This window comes from Cherax quadricarinatus, chromosome 38, assembly GCF_038502225.1.
Source record: "Cherax quadricarinatus isolate ZL_2023a chromosome 38, ASM3850222v1, whole genome shotgun sequence".
Classification (NCBI taxonomy): Eukaryota; Metazoa; Arthropoda; class Malacostraca; order Decapoda; family Parastacidae; genus Cherax; species Cherax quadricarinatus.
This window is the reverse complement of record NC_091329.1, coordinates 19653165-19675495: the sequence shown is the minus strand read 5'-3', so window position 1 is coordinate 19675495 and position 22331 is coordinate 19653165. Positions and strand designations below refer to the sequence as shown.

The window sequence follows — 22331 nt, the reverse complement described above, 5'->3', positions numbered from 1 at the left end:
GGGAGGAGGCCCTGGGAGGGAGAGGGGAAGAAGTGAGCAAGAAGAGATAAGGATGAAGTAAAGAAGGAAAAAAGTGAGCAAGAGAAAGAGAGAGGAAGGGAGAGGGAGGAAGGGAGAGGGAGGAGAGTTAGTGAAGGAGGGTAATTATCAAGTAATCATCTTTAAGGTTATGGTGATGGGAGATGAGAATGATGGCGGCGTGAGAGAGGGAAATGGTAGAGCCAGTGGGAAAGGGAGATCCTGTAGGAGGGGATGGTAGAGCCAGTGAGAGGGGAGATCCTATAGGGGGAGGGGGAGATCGTATAGGATGGGATGGTGGAGCCAGTGGGAGAGGGAGATCCTATAGGAGGGGATGGTAGAGCCAGTGGGAGGGGAGATCCTATAGAAGGGGATGGTAGAGCCAGTGGGAGGGGAGATCCTATAGGGGGGAGGGGGAGATCGTATAGGATGGGATGATGGAGCCAGTGGGAGAGGGAGATCCTATAGGAGGGGATGGTAGAGCCAGTGGGAGGGGAGATCCTATAGGAGGGGATGGTAGAGCCAGTGGGAGGGGGAGAACCTATGGGAGGAGATGGTAGAATCAGTGGGCGGGGGAGATCCTACAGGAGGGGATGGTAGAGCCTGAAGGGTTTATGTTCGCAGTACAGTGTATACAAATAAATGGTTGGAGTTTGATATTTGTAGTGAGAATTTACATTTCTGTATCTTGATTTACAGCTGAATACACTTTTGAGGTGTGTACATTGTTTCATGTCACTGTCTCGTCACGTCACTCAGTACATGTTACATCATGTCAGAGAATTTTCAAAGTTTAGAACTCCCAGGTTTCGGACATACTGGCCAACATCCATCCTCTAAATAATTATTTCTGTCTGATCTATCTGATCTGATAAAAAAAAACTACATTAAAAGCAGAACTAAACAGATTTACGCCACAGTCAGACCGATACAGGAATGGAGAGCCAACATGCCATAGGAGTACCTCCCACTGTGTAGGAGCGTGAAGCAGATGTTGATGTTACACAGCGATGTGTGAGAGTTAAGCTAAGAGCGTGGAGATGTGTGCGGACGCAGCGGATGGTACACCTCATGTAAACAAAGTAGGGGGACACAGCACTAACAGCCTCCAGTCCTTGTACTAATTAAGAATCAGCTGAATCAGAGGCAAGTACTGAAAATGAAGTAGTGGTTACTGCAACATTCACTGGCCAGTGTGTGTCAGCCCTATTCATGGGTGTGTGCAGACACGGGTCAACTGCAACAAGAAATAAAATGTCAGTTTGACCATCCAAAGAAATGCCACAATCTCCTAAATAAAAGCATATGTTGATTAAAGCCCGTAAATACTTCCGTCCCAAAATGTGTCATAGTTCAATAAGAAACAGTGTTATGATACGATAGAATTTGGTTTGCATTCTACAGAAAAGGAACGAGGCCAGGGAGGCCTTGTGATCAGTCAGCTACTTCGGACAATTACACAGACAGCAGTGATTTCTTAGTGACGAAACGAAAAAGATTGACAGGAAATGATAAGACTGTACTACCACCTAGGAGCCATGCCGGACTGGAAACAAAAGCCAATGGCTGACTCAGAGCAATAGATATTAAAATTAGGAAAAAAGCCCCCAAAACATCAAAGAATAATATAACATCATTTATATTTGCAAACATACAAGGTCTTAAAACGAGTATCAACTGAATACCATTTATTGTTGGACTCCTCACTGAATCAAATGTTTTGCTAGCGGCTTTTAGAGACTTGTGTAAAAAAATATTTTGATACTGAAGTATGGATCCTTGTGTACAACATGCTGAGATGCGACAAAAATAACAGACAACAAGGGTGGAAAGAATTGGTCTGTAACGTCAAAGTCGCTCATTTGCACTAAGTTACTAAACACTATAAATATAGTTAAAGTTTTGACAGTAAAAATTGTAAATCAGAATCTAGTTATTGTACTTGTCTATTGATTCTTAAAACTCGTTCAAAGATTCTGATGTGGAATGTCAGTGCTTCTGGTCTATAGTTTTTTTTGTGATTGTTTTACTGCAACCTTTGTGGTATGGGGTTTAATCAGTGTGTTTTAATAACTATTGGATATTTAAGACCCATATGGAAGGAGCATCTCTTTCTAAGATGCATCTTCTCTTAACTTTTCTTAATACTTTGTGTCTGGAGCATAATTCTGTTACTCATACTCGCCTCCCAGCATGTTTCAGTAACGTCAGGGTTAATTTGCTCATAGTTAAAGGATTTATTGTTGAATACTCAAGAGTATTTGTGCTGGGCTGTTCCAGTGTGTAAACAAGTTTAAACTTCACTGTAGTTGTAGTCAGGGTTTGGTGTGTTTGATACTGTCATTTTCCTTACCAGATCCTCATTATTTATAAATTTATGGTCAAGAGTATTTTCTAATCTGTTAGATTTCCATGTTTGTTAATTTAAAGCGAATTTGTCAGAGTGTTCTAAGAATCCAGTTGTAGGTGACTGTTCATCCAGACAACCTCCTAGAACCTCTGATGTTAAAGAAATGTTACATATTTCAAATTAATTAAAACAATTAGAAAGATTTCCAGCCGCTGACCATTAAGCTGCTGCTGGGAGGTTATGACTTATGATTAATATACACAAACAATAATTAAATGTTGATTTTCATTTTTTACCGCTAACTCTTTTATTAAATTTTTGTGGTGTTAAGTATCTGGGTGCAAATGAACTTCTTTACAAACCAGTTCCACTACGTAGTCAGCTGTTTCGGTGGCATCTAAACAAATTGTACCCAGGTATCCACATTTCGTTGTGGAAGTAGTCTTTATTTAAGGTCTCTATGAAAGATGCAAATATTGCATTGAACTCGGTTAGGTGTCCACTAATAAATGATATTTAGTTATCTCTTGGTTTAACACCTTGTATGCATACAAAGATGAATGATGTGATAATATGATTTTGTTTGGCATTAATATTTATGGTTCTGATATGCCAGCCAATGCCTTTGGTTTTAGTTCAACATATTCAGAAAATAATGCTGGGTAATGCGTAGGAAAACCAACAGTTTGAAAGAAGATTGACTGACTACGTACCGCCCCAGTGTTCAGTACAGTGATGTGTTTGATGCTGACACGGGAATATATATCAACATATAAACTGTGGCATCGTTTGATGCAGTTTACATTTGATAACTTTGATAACTGGTTGCTCAGTGTAAATGCTCTAATGTTTACCAGAATTCTAATTAAAATACCATTACAGGTCACCTTTGGGAAAACAATTTAGCTTCATTAAAAATCGATAGCTGCTTATAATTGTAGATAATATATATGTCGTGCCGAATAGGTAAAACCGGTCAATTAGCAAGAACTCATTTAGACTTAAGTCCTTTCTAAAATTTTCTCCTATACGTATGTTTGAAGATATATTTTTTTCATTTATATTAATATAAAAATTAATAATTTTGTACCAAAAGAACCTCAGAAAACTTAACTAACTTTATTATAACAAGCGCAATTTAATATACCCTAATCCAACTAATATTTTAGATAAGTTTACAGCAATTTAATAATAAACAAAAACAATGAAATATTTTTTTCGTTATTTTCAGAATGATTTTTGCGAAATTATTGCATACACAAATTTTCGCTTGCCTTACTCGGCAAGAAGAGCATTGCTATTTAAGCCAAAACAGCAAGTTTTGCTTATTTGACACGACATGAAATATATATATATATATATATATATATATATATATATATATATATATATATATATATATATATATATATATATATATATATATATATGCAATAAAATCACAGTAAACAGGTGATATCACAATATGCAGAAAAGCCACTGTGAACAAATTTTGAAATTCCAAGCGCTTTCCTGACTTCTTACATTGTCAAGGAACTATAAAAAGCAAAACACCAACAGGAAAGCATATAAAGGGGCAAGACTGCACCTCACAATCACGTCAAAACATGACTACACCTCGCAGTCGCATGACAACACCCAACTCTGTGAAACACACCTGATACTCTACCCAAGCACTAAGATTTTTTGCTTGTCTAATGCATCATTAAATTCTTCCCAAATTTTATTCATTATAAAAGAGTCTAATGCATAATTAAATTCTTCCCAAATTTTGTTAATTATAAAATTGTCTAATTTATATAAACCAAAAGAAATATATTATTTTCAGAAATGCTTTTTATGAGACATGATTCTATTATATTCCTGTCGACCATGGACTTGTTTGATACAACTTTCTCAGCCTTTTGAAAATCAATTGGATGGTTAAAATCTCTCACATGAACAAATAGAGCATTGGAATCTTGTCCAGTTCTAATGCTATATTTATGTTGTTTTAATCTTAGTTCGAGACTTTTACCAGTCTGACCGTAATAGACTTTATCGCATATTTTACAAGGGCTCTTATAGACACATCCATCAGCATTTCTGGGGGAATCAGAAGTTTTTTTTTTTAAACTTTTGATAGGCTCAACAGTGCTTCAGACTGTGTCAGGGAAGGATAGAGGCCGGTTCCTGGGAGCGAGAGCTCCTCATTCAGAGGACTTTCTGTTGGCTGTTCCCAACTCCAGCCTTGGCACACGCCTCGACCCACAGATCATCCGCATTGGCGTTGCCCACCGACTTGCCGCCCTATTTTCGCCGAAAATATGTGTATTTGTGGCAGTGAAGCAGCATACCGATTCGGGTACCATGGTCTTGTGTACCGTAAATCCGAGGGAAAAATTGCAAGACATAAAGAGGTTAATAACGTAAAGAGGAGCCTCACAACAGCCGGATGCCCAACAGTAAGGGAGCCACCCCAACTATGCAGATCTGATGGCAGCCAAAAGCGTCGAGATGGTATCACCCTTCAAGCCTGAACAGACGGCAAGCAGGTGGTGTGGATATACACATGTGCATCTACCTTGGCTGATACCTATCTCCAATACACCAAGGAGGAAGGAGGAGCAGCTGCCAGCTCCAGGGAGTCCCAAAAGTCCAGGCAATATGGAGAACTTGCCCATCATTATATGTTTGTTCCCATAGCCTCAAAGACCCTTGGCTCATGGGGAAAGAGTGCATCTAAGTTCCTTAAAAAGGAGCTAGGCAAAAAACTTATCAGGGTAACTAGGGATTCCAGGGCAGTTAGTTTTCTCTTCCAGCGACTCAGCACTGCTGTTCAGAGAGGTAATGCCTGCTGTAACTTGGGCACTCGCCCCAGCTCTGAGGAGCTGGATGAGATTTTCACGTTATAATCAATGATAAACACTTAATATGTACTAGACATGTATCTCTCGCACCTCATGTACTGTATATGTCATCTTTATATCAACAATGCATCTCTTAAATCTTTTGTACCATATTATGTAATAAAATATACCTACTGGAAAAAAAGAATAAACAGATGGGTTTGGAGGGGACGTGGAATATTCAAATGGCTTCAGAAAGAAATCCAAATATTCCTTCTGGAAACCTTTTTATCCACTTTTCCGAGGCTATGATGGGTCCCACAATTTGCACCAGAGGTGGATTCTATCCTCTCTCTCTCTCTCTCTCTGTCTCATATATATATATATATATATATATATATATATATATATATATATATATATATATATATATATATATATATAAACATGCACTATTCTACACGTAACAGAAAATGAACTTGTTAACAGCAAAGTTGTGTTGTGCTTCACCCCCTCACCTCAACCCACTACCTCTTACTCTCTATGTCTTCCCTTCCCCTAACGCCTTCCCTGTCTCCCCTCATCAGCCCCCCCCCCCGACCCCTCCCCATGATAAAATTCCCAGTCGCAATATTTACTCTGGTTTCCTGGACTACCAGGAAAACCCAATTTCTGACCAGATACGTGAAAGTTTGCAGCCAGCAGGAATGAATGAAGGACTGAGAATAAACTGATGTGAGTGCGAGTGAATGAATATGAATCTGAAAGCTTCGTGAATGAGAACGTTAACGACGTTGTGGGTATGAATGTGTGAATTACTTAAAGTATGAGTGAGGACGGGAAAGCAAACTGGGATGCTAGTTATTTTAAGAGTTACCTCTACTCTCGTAGCCTGGCCTGAGGCCATACTTTCACAGTGCCTGCCTGGTCAACCAGCCTGTCGCTGCCAGCGTGCCACTGACCTACACAGCCATGACGTCTTGGCTGACACGGCACTTCAAGAAACTTGCCCTGTTTTTTCTTTGAAAAAACTCAACCTTCGTTATTTCTTACATTTAGTTGAAGATTCTTGGACTACATGTTTTAAAATATTGTTCCCTATATGTGAACTAGGCCCTTTTTGGGGCCTAGTTCCTAGGCCTTTTGTATCCATATGGTTATAGGGATGGTTATAGGGTGCAAAATAAATTAGTCACTTCGGTGGCAAAATCTAAAATATCTAATTTTCGTCTTTCTGTTGAATTTATCCTATTTTTTTTCTCCCGTATCTCCAGCAAATTACGCCAGTGTGCGGATTTGGAACGGGACCCTCAAGTACAGTATTTTTCATGTGTATAGTCTCTGGTATCTCTCTTCCCTCTTCAAAGATTAAATTCCAAGTTCTGTGAGGCGTTCCCAGTAATTTAGGTGTTTTATTGATCCTCTGGGGACAGAAAAAGATTTCTCTACATTTTCCCTGCTCTGATCTCTCTCCTGCCATGGTGGTGTATGCAACATGTGCATGCCATTACGGTGTCCCTTAGCTCGGTTGTTAGCGCACTCAGCTCACACACAGGTCCGTGGTTTGATCCCGACACGGATGGAAACGCTGAGGCATGTTTCCTCAAGACACCTGCTGTCCCTGTTCGCCTAGCAGTAAATAGGCACCTGGGTGTTAGCAGACTGGTGTGGGTCGCATCCTAGGGACAAAACCTAATTTGCTCGAAATGCTCAGCATAGCAAGTGGCTTTCTATATAGTATGTCACACATGTTAGCAAGGTCTGTAAACGTTGTACATGTACTTGTAGAAATAAAGATTATTATTATTATTAATATTCTTACATGTGTGTGCGTGTATCTTTATAGGTGTTGTAGGTATGTAGCATAAAAGGTGTGTGTCATATGTGTAATATAACAGGTGTTGTGGTTATGTATTACGGGTGTAAAATTACCGGCGTGTTAAATTACAGGTGTGTAACACTACAGGTAACATAACAGGTGTGCAACATTACAGGTAACATAACAGGTGTGTAACACTACAGGTGTGTAACATTACAGGTAACATAACAGGTGTGTAACACTACAGGTGTGTAACACTACAGGTGTGTAACATTAGTATGTTTTTACAGATGTGTTGCAGCTGCAGTTGTACCGAGACAGTCGTGACCGGGCGAAAGGCGCAGCTACTAAAGCATCGCTGGCACTACAGAACGTCCTGGCACTAGAAACTGGTGAGTGACACTCACAGTCATGTACTCACACTAACCTCAACCCCTTACTCACCCTCCTTACCCTCACTATAATCCCGAATACACCCTCACCTCAATCCATAATTCACCCTCCTTACCCTCACAACAGTCCTTAATTCACCCTCCTTACCCTCACTCCATGCTGTTTTTCACATAACAGTAACCCCATCCCTGTTGGAAGGTAACCTTTAAAACCTTGATAGCTAGGAACTCATGGTGGGTTGCCTGGCGATGTCCTCATCGCACTACTGAAGTCTCCCAGGCTCTGGCTTTGAGACTTCAGTAGGGCTGATGTATGAAATTTGTCTGCGTGGTGGAATATGACACAGAAACACAGCTATCTTTTGTTACCAAAATGTAACTATCATGCAAATTATGGCATTCGCCCATTGTTGGTTTTCTCACAATGTAATTATCATATAGAACAGCATTGTCTCAAACTGCGGGTCTTCCCACAATTTAACTATCATGCAGAATAGGGTAGCAACACACTTCGGGTGTTCCCACAGTGTAAATTGTTCGGTGTGTAGCAGCACACTGCAGGTGTTCCCACCATATAGCTGTCATGAAAATTGGGCAGCGACATACTGTAAATGTTATTTAAAAGTGTCAGGTTGAGGTAAGTACCCTCACTAAGTTAGCTTACAGTGGTACCCTCACAAGGGTAGCTTACAGTGGTACCTTCGCAAGGGTAGTTTACAGTGGTACCCTCACAAGGGTAGCTTACAGTGGCACCTTCGCAAGGGTAGCTTACAGTGGTACCTTCGCAAGGGTAGCTTACAGTGGTACCTTCGCAAGGGTAGCTTACAGTGGTACCCTCGCAAGGGTAGCTTACAGTGGTACCCTCGCAAGGGTAGCTTACAGTGGTACCCTCGCAAGGGTAGCTTACAGTGGTACCCTCGCAAGGGTAGCTTACAGTGGTACCCTCGCAAGGGTAGCTTAGTGGTACCCTTGCAAAGGTAACTTACAGTGGTACCCTCGCAAGGGTAGCTTACAGTGGTACCCTCGCAAGGGTAGCTTACAGTGGTACCCTCGCAAGGGTAGCTTACAGTGGTACCCTTGCAAGGGTAGCTTACAGTGGTACCCTTGCTAGGGTAGGCTACAGTGCCACCCTCACTATGGTAGGCTACAGAGCCCCATCATTAGGGTAGGCTACAATGCCACCTTCACTAGGGTAGGCTATAGTGCCATCACTAGGGAGGCTACAGTGCCCCACCACTAGGGTAAGCTACAATGCCACCCTCACTAGGGTAGGCTATAGTGTCACCGTCACTAGGGTAGGGTACAGTGCCACCATAACTAGGGTAGACTACAGTGCCACCCTCACTAGGTAGGCTACAGCGCCACCCTCACTAGGGTAGGCTACAGTGCCACCCTCACTAGGGTTGGCTACAGTGCCACCCTCACTAGGTGAGCTACAGTACCACCATCATTAGGGCTGGCTACAGTGCCCCTATCACTAAGGTAGGCTACAGTGCCCCTATCACTTAGGTAGGCTACAGTGCCCCTATCACTTAGGTAGGCTACAGTGTCTTCATCGCTAGGGTAGGCTACAGTTCCACCCTCACTAGGGTAGGCTAGGAGTGTTCCTCTACTTAACGTTAAAATATCGAGTGCATATAAATACAACAGTCTTTCAGTCAGCGCCCTACAAGATAAATTGAGGAAACACTAATTCCAGACCAGACCTCCTGGTGCTAACAGCAGGTAATTTCTGGAAATGGTTTAAGGATCTTGAGTTCCCTCTAAAACTCAGCGTGGTGATCAGTACATAAGCTTCTCAAAAATTGCCAAGTAAATCTGTTGTCAGGAAAATATTTCCTGGCTAAGCAATTTTCCTAAATAAAATCTTTGTGATGCGATATTATTGTGCTGTGTTATGTGCTTAAGAAAATGACAAAGGACACAGGAATCAATCAATAAATAATATATCACTTTGTTCTCTTAATATAGCCTTGTATTCCTTGTTCTCTTAATATGGTCTTATTCTGGTCTCTTCATTACTGTGCGGTCTTCTAAAAGCACACGAGTAGGAAGATCCTGTACAAATATATTATGGACAGAACGACCTACCAAAGTACCGTAGGGAGTATGACGGGGAGTACGACGTACATAGAATGAGCAGTACGACCGTCTACAAACATACTGTGAGGAATATGACCTTTTACACAGAGTGAAAAGTAGCACCTACAAACCAACAGTGAGCAGTACGACCTACATACTGTATTAAAGTTGGTAGAATTACCGACAATATGTTAGGTAAAAGGAGGCAAGTGCAAGTAATGTGACATTTTATTGTGGCAACGTTTCGCTCTCCAGGAGCTTTATAAAGCCGTTACAAACAATATATGGACACAGAGGGTATATATAAGCTTAGAGTGAGGTGTAATATTACACCTGCGTACACCACCAGTTCTGTTTGTGACTTGAAAAAGCCCACTGTGTGGGCGAAACGTAGTCAATAAAGGATCACATTATACTGCATGTGTGTTTATATTTCCATGACCTCTGGACTTCTGTTGCTTACACTTCTTGATATAAATCCCAGTCACGACGAACGACACCAATCAGAATCTCTACAACCACAGTCTTTCACAGGTCCGTCAAGACACACCAGAGCACTGCTTACTCACGATGCATTACTCTAACAGAGTAAAGATCAAACCAGCGAGTGGCACAACCAATGAGTCGTCCAAACTAGCACTTGCAGCTGTCGTTAGTGGCAGGCTGCAAGTCAAATGTAATGCTATTTTATCGCTCAAGGAGGCCTTTGTTGTCGTCTGTACAGACGACACAGAGGCTGAGAAACTACTTACCACTACTGCTACTACCACTCTACGAGACCAGGGATTTCTTGTCTTGACTTCCCCAGCACTGAGGGCCAGGAGAACTGTGTTCCTCAAGCGACTCGACAACCTTATCACTGTACAGGCCACTGAAGAAATCAAGTCATCTATCGAAGCAAAGAGCCCTTGGGCCAAGGTGGACTTCATTACTAAAATACCCAGTGCTTCATCCATGCTGAAGGTCACCTTCAGTGACGTCAACATGGCAGCCAGAGCTCTCGCTGAGGGCCTGGCTATTCACTACTTTCCACATCAACCCAGCCTTCATCGAAGCAGAGAAATTCCAACATATCTCACAGTGCTATAATTGTTACTCATACTTACACACCACAAATGATTGTCCTACCAAGGACAAGAAGTTCTGCTCCACCTGTGGCCGTGAGGGTCATGACTTCAAGAATTGCACTACTGCTTCACCACCTAAATGCTTGAACTGCAAGAATGACCACCATACTCTTGCTGCCAGGTGCCCTACCAGAAGAGACATACTCAAGAAACAACAACAACAACAACAAAAGAAACCCAACCCACAAGCAACCACATATTCTGCTATCGCCAAGCTTCAAGCAGACACTACCAAGATACTACATGCCACGCAAGCTGCTCCCACCACTTCCCTGCCAGCACCTACTGCCGACTCCACCAAGATTCTTTATTGCATTATGTATGCTCATGTACAGAATGCAGCCGAGCCTGGTTCCTTCAACACCACCATCAATGAACTTTTCAAACTAAATAATATGCCTGGCCTCACATTCCCTGCATCACCACCTTCCACTGAGATCCTAAAATCTACTGCAAATAGTGCCAGCATCACCGCTGCTCCACCGCTGTCACAGCCTCCACTAGACACAGAGATGGACCAATCAGAGACCACTGAGACGTCGGCAAACCCCACCAATGAGAGTCCACTACCGCTTGCATCCACTGCTAGAGCAACTGACCAGTCGGAAATCTCGCCTTCACCAGTTCAGCCACCAGCCAAGAAAGCAAAAACACAAGAAACTGCGGATGCACCTCACGGTACCACTGACACTGCTGCACCACAACAAGTCCGATACCTGAAGGGTGTATACTTCTACACAACCAAGCAGTATAAGAACACAATGCTGTCTTCAGAGGTCCATCAGCGCCTCCAGGACGGAACAGTCAAGTATACCTACGACCAAGCTGTTACATACACCACTGCAGACATGATCAGACTACTCGCTGCCAACACCCAACACCTTGTGGAAGTCGAGTACACCTCAAAGAGGAAATTCAGGATGCTTCAGAATGGGGACCTGCCTCGCATGGGCCAGTAGGCCTTCTACAGTGTTCCTCCATTCTTATGTTCTTATGACATTCCTCAGGTCACGTGCGTCACTTCTCACTCTCCGCCTATATATATAATGTCTTTCTACCTCTGTATGTTAGAAGTGATCAAGGTCCCAGGACCGAAACGTTTTCTAATAAATATGTTATAGTGTTTGCTTACGTGTCTTTCTAAACCACCTTGAAGACGGTACCCTCCTCTAGCACGACTGTCCATGACCATTCACCATGAAGATAGGTTTCCCCAGCACTTTGCTGTCCGCTAAAGCTGGGGTGTGGCTCCAATCGACCCTGTAACTGCTGCCTCTGCCGGACTGCGCTTCTCTTCGGGGAGGTCAGCGCGGGATGGAAGAAGACGACGCCCTCCAACCGGAGGGCCAAGAAAGAGGAAAGAAGATGATCGTCACCCCCCACCTGGGGGGCCGCTGCCGGGTCGCCATCTGGAGGGGACCTGGACCGGGAGTACCGGCTAATCAACATGAATGAATGAAAATGAACACCAACACACGACACTCCACACAGGAGAGCACAGCGCTAGCACGATCGACACCATGCCTTGCTCTTCTAGGGCAGGGTTGGTGCCAGAGCCCGAGTTTGTAGCTCACAAGATGAGGGGGGTACTTGTGCCTCCTCCCATGGGAGACTTAGGTCTCAGACACTCCCTAAACAGGGAGCCAGTGCCGGGCCACCAAGTGGAAGGGCCCGGGCCGGGAGAATACCGGCGAATCTTTAACAACAAACCAGAATTCCACCAGTCACCTCATGAAATTAAACGACGAACGACTAGTGATCAGAGAATCTAATTTCCGCAGACATAAATGCCTTGAATCATCATTAATCGGTGTTTCTAACACAAGCAAAATAAAGGCAGCTTCATCATCTTTGAAGTATTAGCAAAAATCCTCCTCAAAACAAACCCTGCCATCACAGAGTCGCTGCTGCTAATACTACACAAGAACATAACAGAGGAGAAACACTGAAACAGACCTTCTCAAATCCAACCACTAACAGAAATATTTGCCTAACCTAGTTTTATGCTACCCAAGTAATATCTTCTATAACCTTTTACTCATGTGCAAGTTGATTGTTCTACCACATGTATTACTACTACTACTACCACTACTACTACCACTAGTATTACACCTCACTCTAAGCCTATATACACCCTCTGTGTCCATGTATTGTTTGTAACGCCTTGATAAAGCTCCTGGAGAGTGAAACGTTACCACAATAAAATGTCACATTACTTGCACTTGTGTCCTTTTACCTGACCACATGCTCTAAGTACGACTCTTCACAAGCATACTATGAGCAGTACGACCTAATACAATGTGGGTACAGGGCTTCTACCCCACACACAGTAGTCTAAGTGTCTACCGACGATTGCCTCTAACAACTCCCCCCACTCAAGGTACCATTACCTCCACATACAGCTCCGAGGTCATCAAGTAATTTTAAGTAGTTTTATACAGATGCAAGAACTAGTTCGATATGCCACTGAGATTGAGAATGATTAAAGGAAAGAGAGAGAAAAATAGGTATATAGATAAATAAGATAGAGAAATGCGTGGATAGATACAAAGATAAAGATGCCATTTTGCACCCATGTACCCCTCAAGGAAGGTTCCTTGATGTTGGTGAGGGGCTCTTGATTTAGGGAACTGGATCTGTGCTCCAGTTCCCCGAATTAAGCCTGAATGCCTTCCACATCCCCCCCCCCCAGGCGCTGTATAATCCTCCGGGTTTAGCGCTTCCCCCTTGATTATAATAATAATAATGCATCCATGTAAAACTTTCATATGAAATTGTCCATCTTCACATGTTTTAGACACACCCTCTAGTGAAGACAATACCGAACGAGTCATAGTCAGTCTAATACATATGCCAGGGTTTCCCTACGAACATGTGTAACGTAGAAATTTAGGGCGCCTGGGAGTTAAGGCCTTGTCTAGGGACAAAGGTAAAAGTTAGACAAATATCATGTAAAAATGAGGCACCCAGGGCTACCCTAAACAAAACAGAAAGAGATAAACCAGCGTTCACTACTTCAGTGGTTTCGTTATTAGAAGGTTCAGGCAAAATTCCTCGTTAGGAAAATATACATTTATTACTTTTAACAATATATACAAACACTAGATAAACACACCCACATTTCCCTCAGCATGTGCACCCAAATCAAGATACATAAGGAGCCGGTAGGCTGCGGTATAAAAAGCAAAACATAACACACACACATGTAAGTATGGGGGCTAGTTCCCAGCGGGCGCCATGCCCTGCCCTTCTTACCGATACCATTTCATCCAATTTCACCAGCCCTCAGTAAGTAAGTTTATTCAGGTATACACAAATACAGTTACATAGATTATCATACATAGCAGCAAATGTGTAAAGTACCTAGGATAAATAAAAAAAGTCAGACAGACTTATTTCCTGACCACTTCAGAGCCCAGGTGAGCCTACTGGTAACCACTAAAGCAGCCTAGGGCTTGAGTCTGGATAAACAAAACTAGTACAAAACTTAGCTTAAATAAACTGCGTCTCGCCAGCATGTTTCTCACCCATACCCCTTCCCCAAGTGACTGCCCACGCTGACACAGTGACGCTATACACACACACACACAGCTGTGACTCGACCCCTGCAACCACAAATAGGTGAGTACAAATAGGTGAGTACACACACACACACACACACACACGGGAAACAAATCACGACAGGACTTTCATACATTTTATAGTTTAAGCTAATTTTAAGTGCCCACAAATGTATAAAATAATGGTTCACAATTATAACATGGTTTATAAAATTATGGCACATACGTGCAACAAACTAATACTGGTTTACGAATATGTGAGGTATACTTGCATAAAATTTCAACAGACTGCTTTCCTTGTAAATGTCTCTTGAGAGTAGAACTGACTTGCAAATCATAGAGTTCCGTCTGAAATATTTCACTAGAGTCATTTGGTGAAACTTTAGACGGATTGTGAAACACAGTTTTCACCTGCCCATGCTTTTTAGAAATCACCACTTTTTTTTTTATCTTGAAAGTCACTCTCTTCAGGAGTTTTAGTGCTTTACAGCATCCATCCATAATTATCTAGGAATTCCTTTCGTTACTGGATAAGACTTCTTTACATCAGGGAAAGTGTAAAATGAAATTACCTTCCTTTACTTGTTTCACAAACATTGATATTTTCCTCAAAATCTTTTAGTATGCATGTTAGACACCAGTTTTCCTTCACCCTTAGAATAAAATTATTTGAGTGTTTTGTTACATCACTCAAAGTCAAATCTCAAATCAATTCATGGTCAGAAAATTAAATGTTATTTGACATCTTCCTTTGTCAGTGAGAGAAATGTCAGTTACTTGACATATTGCGAAAACTCACTTGAGAACTTAACCTCTGCTCAGTCAAACCTCAGCATGGTACATCTCATAACCTCAGTATGGTACATCTCATAACCTCAGTATGGTACATCTCATAACCTCAGTATGGTACATCTCATAACCTCAGTATGGTACATCTCATAACCTCAGCATGGTACATCTCATAATCTGCATCTATCTCAGACAAGCAGCTTTGCAACTGGCTATGTTTCAGGCTATAATGTTTGATAAAACTCACGTCTGACACATTTTTAACCTTGCAAACACTAATTGCACAAAGCCTCTTGATAAATAATCCACTCTGAAATTGAACGGGGAGTTCAGCATCCATTTTGATGCATTCTCATTAAGTCTTGCCACCACATAAGTTTTATTTCCCATCATGTTCCTCGCACCATTGTTGCCCACACTCCTCAGTTTTTCCTAACTTAGGGTCCGCTTACTCACATTTACTCACCATTATGAATACATTTGCAGCTGCGGTAACATGAGTATCTTTCATACCCTTGCAGTGTACACAACTCCTCAGTAATTTCAAGATCAAAATTTATGTCCCTATGAAAATTAGAGGTTGAGCAGTATCTAGAGTCTAGACTGTCGTTGCTCTCATCAGGCCTGCGAGCTGCTGGCAGTAATAGCCTAGTTTACCGGGCAGTCAGCAGTGAAGTTTAAACTTCGATCACAGGCAGGCCATAAGTAACAGCTTAAAGTTAGGTTTTAACTGGACCCAAATAAATAAAAAAAATTCTACATTTCCCTATAAACCATCCTAAGGACTCAACCCCCCCCCCTCCCCGAAAACCATCCTAAACACTCAAAACACACCCCTGTAAACCATCCTAAACACACCCCTGTAAACCATCCTAAACACACCTCTGTAAACCATCCTAAACACACCCCTGTAAACCATCCTAAACACACCTCTGTAAACCATCCTAAACACTCAAAACACACCCCAGTAAACCATCCTAAACACTCAAAACACACCCCAGTAAACCATCCTAAACACACCCCTGTAAACCATCCTAAACACACCCCTGTAAACCATCCTAAACACACCCCTGTAAACCATCCTAAACACTCAAAACACACCCCAGTAAACCATCCTAAACACTCAAAATACACACCCCAATAAACCATCCAAAACACACATTCCAGTAAACCATCTTAAACACTCAAAACACCCCAGTAAACCATCCTAAACACCCAAAACATACCCCAGTAAACCATCCTAAACACCCAAAACATACCCCAGTAAACCATCCTAACCACTCAAAATACACACCCCAATAAACCATCCAAAACACACATTCCAGTAAACCATCTTAAACACTCAAAACACCCCAGTAAACCATCCTAAACACCCAAAACATACCCCAGTAAACCATCCTAAACACCCAAAACATACCCCAGTAAACCATCCTAAACACCCAAAACATACCCCAGTAAACCATCCTAAACACTCAAAATACACACCCCAATAAACCATCCAAAACATACATTCCAGTAAACCATCCTAAACACTCAAAACACACCCCAGTAAACCATCCTAAACACTCGAAACACACCCCTGTAAACCATCCTAAACACCCAAAAAAACACCCCAATAAACCATCCTAAACACTCAAAAACCATTCCAACGTGTGGGAAAGCCCAACACAGGTTTACAGACTCGTTGTAAAACATTTCCCCCTTGCTTCCAGAGAAAGATTAAAGAGAGAGAGAGAGATCAAAGAGGAGACAGCAGACAGAACAAGAGGACACAGGTTACTCACCTGCTCCAACGACCACGATTGTCTCCACAAAGGAATTACATCTTGCATCATAATCGTCAGCAGCCTCTGCTAATTCTATTCTACCTTCTCTTCCCACTCTTTACGCTGCCTTGTCCTGCTCTTCTTCTTCTTGCTGTCTTCATCCTCCTCCTTCTCTTGCTGCCTTCAGTTCATCCTTCTCCTCTTGCTGCCTTCTATCCCCCTCATCCTTGCTGCCGTCTCTCCATCTCCTCTTGCTACCTTCAGTCCATCCTTCTCCTCTTGCTGCCTTCTCTCCATCCCCCTCCTCCTTGCTGCTGTCTCTCCATCCTCCTCGTTTTGATGCCTTCAGTCTGTCATCCCCTTCCTCCTCGTTGCCGTCCCCCATCCTTCTCCTCTTGCTGCCTTCTCTTCATCCTCCCGCCGCTGCCTCTCGTCGTCTCCCTCTGGCAATGCAACAACATCAGCAGATTCAATTATAACTGTGTAATGCCATCTTTCTTTTTATTCGCGTTTGTGTTTTCCTTTCATCATTAAACGTCCATAACTCAGACATTTAGAAAACGTATCGACTTGGATATCAAAGGCACTTGAACCTGAGTTTGTGTTTGTTCTGAGTGTCTAAATGTAAGGTTGTCTTCTGAGTTTATCAAAGTCCACGTTTTTCCTTCTTCTGAGTATATCTAAATGTTTGTCTTTGCTCTGAGTTTATATAAACGATTATTTGTGCTTGGGTGTGTTTAAGTGTAAGTCTGTTCTTGCTCTGACTGTATCTAAATGTAAGTCTGTCTTTGCTGACTGTATCTAAGTAAAAGTATATTCTTCCTCTGAAATTTATTTAAATGAAAGTTTGTCATTGTTCTGAGTGTATCTAAAAGTATATTTAAGTGTTAGTTTTACTGTGTTTTGAGTGGATTTAAAAGTTAGTGTTCTGAGTGTATCCAGATGGAAGTGTGTCTTTGTTCTGAGTCTTTCTTATTTGACATTTATTACTGTGTTTGCTGCTAGTGTACAGTTGCTGCACCACTGTTATTGTCCTGGCGTCGGTCTAAAATAAGTGTTCTCAGTTGGTGTCCCATACGTGGTCTCTATTGGTATGCCTTAAATGGTCTCTGTTGGTCTCCCTTAAGTTATCTGCATTCGGTCTTCAAAAAGACAATTTCGGTGAGCCTCACCCTCGAGAGGTGAGACAATTGCTCTCTTGGCTCTTCCAACTGGACTGAGCTGTCATTGTTTCACATATACTTTTATTGCAATGGTGACGTGTTCAAGGAGTGAGGCAGTGGGAGTGGGAAGAGGAAGGGGATGAGGCAAGGAAGATGAGGAGAAAGGACGAGAATGATGAGTAGGAAGAACAAATGAACGATAGGAATGAGAGTTATTATTATTAGTAGTAGTAGTAACAGCAGTAGTAGTAGTATATTCACGAGGAAGAGCTAAAGCAGTGCCAAGGAATAGGATGTAATTAGGTTTGACCCAAGAAAAACATGAAGAGCCCTTACCCAGCATAAAGGGAGGAAAAGGGAAGAAGCAGGTAGGAAGGTAAAAAAAACCTGTCATCCCTTGAAGATTCTTTCACAGAGGATACTTGTAAACCCCAAGAGAAGCCAGGATGGCAATACACCTTAACTCGTCCACAGTGTTGCTTTAATATTTTCCACACACTTACTGTCTCATACTTATCAATGCCAGACGCTTTCACTGTAGCGACATTTTGCTCATTTCGAGCTTTATCAGGTCAATAATAAATATCCACTTTGTTTTCCCCTTATGACATAGTAAGACGCCTAATTTGCCATCAGAGAAACGGACGAAAGATGTATGTTAACTGCTTTAATTAGTACAAAAACCATTAAGGGCCAAGGTGTATGTGGCTTAGCCAGACCACTGGCTCGCATCATACTAGAGGCAAACATGCAGGCCAGAAACCAATTAAACAACATACTCCAGTATACCTCAGTGCACTACCGATCCAAGATTTTTACACTTCAATTTCACTCGCCTCACCTTGCATTTTGAATCTTTTGTATACAGTGGTAAAAATCTCACTATGACACGTCGCATGTTTTTTTTTCTCTCTCTGCTCTTGTTTCTGTTCTTCAACGTCTGAGACATGTTCTCTTTGGATAATAACAATGCGAAGATGGAGCCAACTGTAGGCCAAAGCTTTTGTTTGGCCATTTGACAAAAACTGACATTGTGCTGGGAGAACCTGCTCAAAACACAAGTCAATAAGAGGACCGATGTTGGAGTGACGTCCTTGAGCGTCGAGGGGCTAGATGGGAATTGGTTCTGCTGCCTTCGGGTTGAGGCAGCGTTACTAGGTTAATGTTGGCTTCAGCAACTTAAAAGAAGATTAAGGTACATCTGCAACGGCTTACACAGTAGGCTCTTTAGTCAAATACAAAGGGAGCAGTAGTAATAAAGTTGTAAGTGTGGAAGGCAGGCGGCCTTCCACACTTACAACTCTATTGTCATTAAAATATACTATAAATCGAATATATTGTAAATACTTTACTGGTATTATTTTGTTATACAGATTATCTTACTGTCTATTGTCCCACTTTTCCATCCCCTCCCTATCCTGTCATCACCACTACCGCCCTCTCCCTCACCCAACCTAAACCACTCGCCACACACTCATTGGCTTCCAATGGCATGAACGCTGGAATTTCAGATAAACTTGTGACCCCAGCAGGAAAGTGTTATTACGCCGGATGTTTCTATACTGAAGTTTTGGGTGGGACGTTTTGATAGTTGGTGTGTGAAATGTTTTGGAAGTTATGTTATTGTGTAACTTGAGTGAAAAATGGCTGCTTTATTGCTGTCTAGTGCCTTAAGTTGTGTTCAACTTCAGCAGTCATATTTGTTCGTACTGTAAAGCATCTGTGAATGTAACAGACTGTACCTGGCTCACCAGTAAATTAACAGACTATACTTGACTCCCATCTGTGAGTGTAACAGCCTCTCCTTGGCTTTCATTCCATAAAGTGTGTGCTTATATTTCTTGTTCAATGCCAGAAATTAGTAAGTTCGGTCTACAAAAGTTGAGAGGCGGGGCAAAGTTATGAATCGACCAGCAGAAATACGACTAAGCGTGAAAAGATCAACTAGGTGAGTAATGGAAGAGCACGGATATATCACGTGTGGTAAGGAAGAGGAATGAACTGAACAATGACAGTCTAAACATATTCCATAAAAGGGTTAAAACGTAGATTTGATTGTTTAATCTTAGTGGACTTGCTATCACACAGCACGATAACCAGGGTATATACACCGAGAGGTTTGTATATCAGTGTGAATATACCAGGAATTCAAAACTTGTGTGTGATAAGTGGTGTACAGGTGACCTGCAGCCTTAATGATACTGTCTTGGAATCCAAGAAAAGCAGCCAGCACCGTACGTCCTTGATGAGAAGTATGCTACGTTTTTGGTTCGGTTGGGAAAACATTCGGCTCACGTACTGAGGGTCCGTGGTTCGATCCTCGGCACTGGTGGAAACTTTGGGCATGTTTCCTTACACCTGCTGTCCCTGTTCACCAAGCAGTAGTTGGATACCTGGGTGTTAGTCGACTGTTAGGGGTCGCATCCCAGAGGATGGTTGTATACCTTACATAGAGCAGATAAATTTCACTAGTTCTTAGCCTGTAAAATTTATCTCTATAAAACAAAAAATAAGGTTAGAGGTTATAATACCAAATAGTAGTGAAGAATGCAAGGTTAATGAAATATATAGTTGAGTCTATAATAAATGTGAAATATAGATGCTATAGGCACAGAGACCACAACAGCTGTGGTTCACTATTCTTACATCCTCCTGACATCAGATATAGTAAATATTGCTGGAATAAAGGTAGACTTTACAAGGACATTTAACCAGTAGCTTCAGAAAAGGCCAGATGGTTCATGTTGCAATGGCTGTGTGGGTTTGCAAGCCGCTGGGAGCAACAGCCATGTTGACCAAATATTTAGTAGCGTTGTATGGCTTTAGGCAGGACTTTTGAGATAGAACAACTATCGAAACTTGTCATAAGTATAACACAGATAGATGGGAGCGCAGTGGTAGACATACCTGAGCTACCTACAGTGTGTTCAACACCCGCGAGGCAGGTCTTAGACCATGACTCCCAGTGCATGACCTGATCAGTCAGGTTGTTGGTGCTTAGCTACACGCACTATAACATAGGTACAACAGCCTAACTGAATATAACTCATATGCAACAGTTAGCTATCTTTATTACGAAACGTTTCGCCTACACCGTAGGCTTCTTCAGTCGAGTACAGAAAAGTTGATAGAAGCAGAAGAGACTTGAAGACGATGTAATCAGTCCATCACACTTAAAGTTTTGAGGTGGTCAGTCCCTCAGTCTGGAGAAGAGCATTGTTCCGAAGTCTGAAACAATAACGTTTCGTAATAAAGATAGCTAACTGTTGCATATGTGTCTTACCTAACAACCTGTCGGTATTTTATACCATTTTAATGTTGAATATAACTCACTTGAGGAGCTTATCAAATTACTCCTTCAAGACAGCTATGGGTCTATTGGTAATTGGTTTTGTGTGTCAAGGAAGTGTTGAAAAGTGTTAGTCTTTTTATACTTAATATATTTCTTATTGCACTCATTGCACCTCTGTTTTTCACTGCAGATTTTTTGCAGTCTACTGAGCATCTTACTCTTATAAAGAGTAATTTTCCTGTGCAGAACTGTGATCAATCCAGGTGTCAATAATGATGCATCTTTCTCCCTGGAGTATAGTTTAAGGTAATTTAGTAGCTCCCAATGATATATATAACTGTTGGAATTTATAAGGGCAGTGTTTTGAAAATATTATGAAGATCTGGGATTTCGCTTGCTTGAAAAGGATTTGCTAGTGTATAGCAATATTCCAAATTTTAAGAGGGAATTGGGCAGTTTCCTTTAATCAATTCCTGACCTGCGATGCTGTGATTCATACGTTGGACTAAGTGCAGCCAGCATTAACAGCCTGGTTAATCAGGCCTTAAGCCACTAGGTGGCCTGGTCTGGAACCGGGAAGTGGGAGTGTTGACCCCGTGAAATATCCATCACGTAAGTCCCAACTTTGAAAGTATCATCAGTGGCTGTGCATCTCTGTTTTGAAGGTTTTAGTTATCCATCTTGTCACAATGTTGTTGTGGCTGAATACAAGATTTAACTTTATCAATCTTAAGTCTCTCACTTTCTCTTCTACTCTATCGAGTGCTTTGTTAAGCACTCAGTTTCAGTTTTTAATTTTTCAAATTTTCCATTACCTTTAATATACATTTGATGGGTCTAGATAGTTATCTTACTTAGCAGCCGGGCGCTGGGCCAGGTTAGTGTGGTGCTTGCCTGGTCAAATAAACCTGTTGCTGCTAGACCCGTCAGTCTTCCTGATCCGGCACTTGGTGGAGAAAATTGTCTAGTTTCCTCTTGAAGATTTCTACACATGTTCCAGCAGTGTTTCTGATATATTCTGGCAAGATGGACAATGTATATTTATACGATATACTCTTATTGTACCCACGGCACCCTTGATTTTCACTGGGGTTATTCTACACATTCTTCCATACCTCCAGTATGTTATGGCAGTGTGCGAATTA

At 41.9% G+C, this 22331-nt stretch overlaps 1 protein-coding gene across 2 annotated transcripts in view; it reads left to right on the top strand.

The window, feature by feature from the left end:
* LOC128693031 (mucin-5AC) overlaps positions 1–22331 on the top strand; it is a 213601-nt gene that overhangs the window by 145315 nt on the left and 45955 nt on the right. For both annotated transcript variants that reach the window (XM_053782512.2, XM_053782513.2), the window contains exon 3: positions 7306–7407. In XM_053782512.2, coding sequence (XP_053638487.2) covers positions 7306–7407 — 102 coding nt within the window. The remainder of the gene's footprint in view (positions 1–7305; positions 7408–22331) is intronic.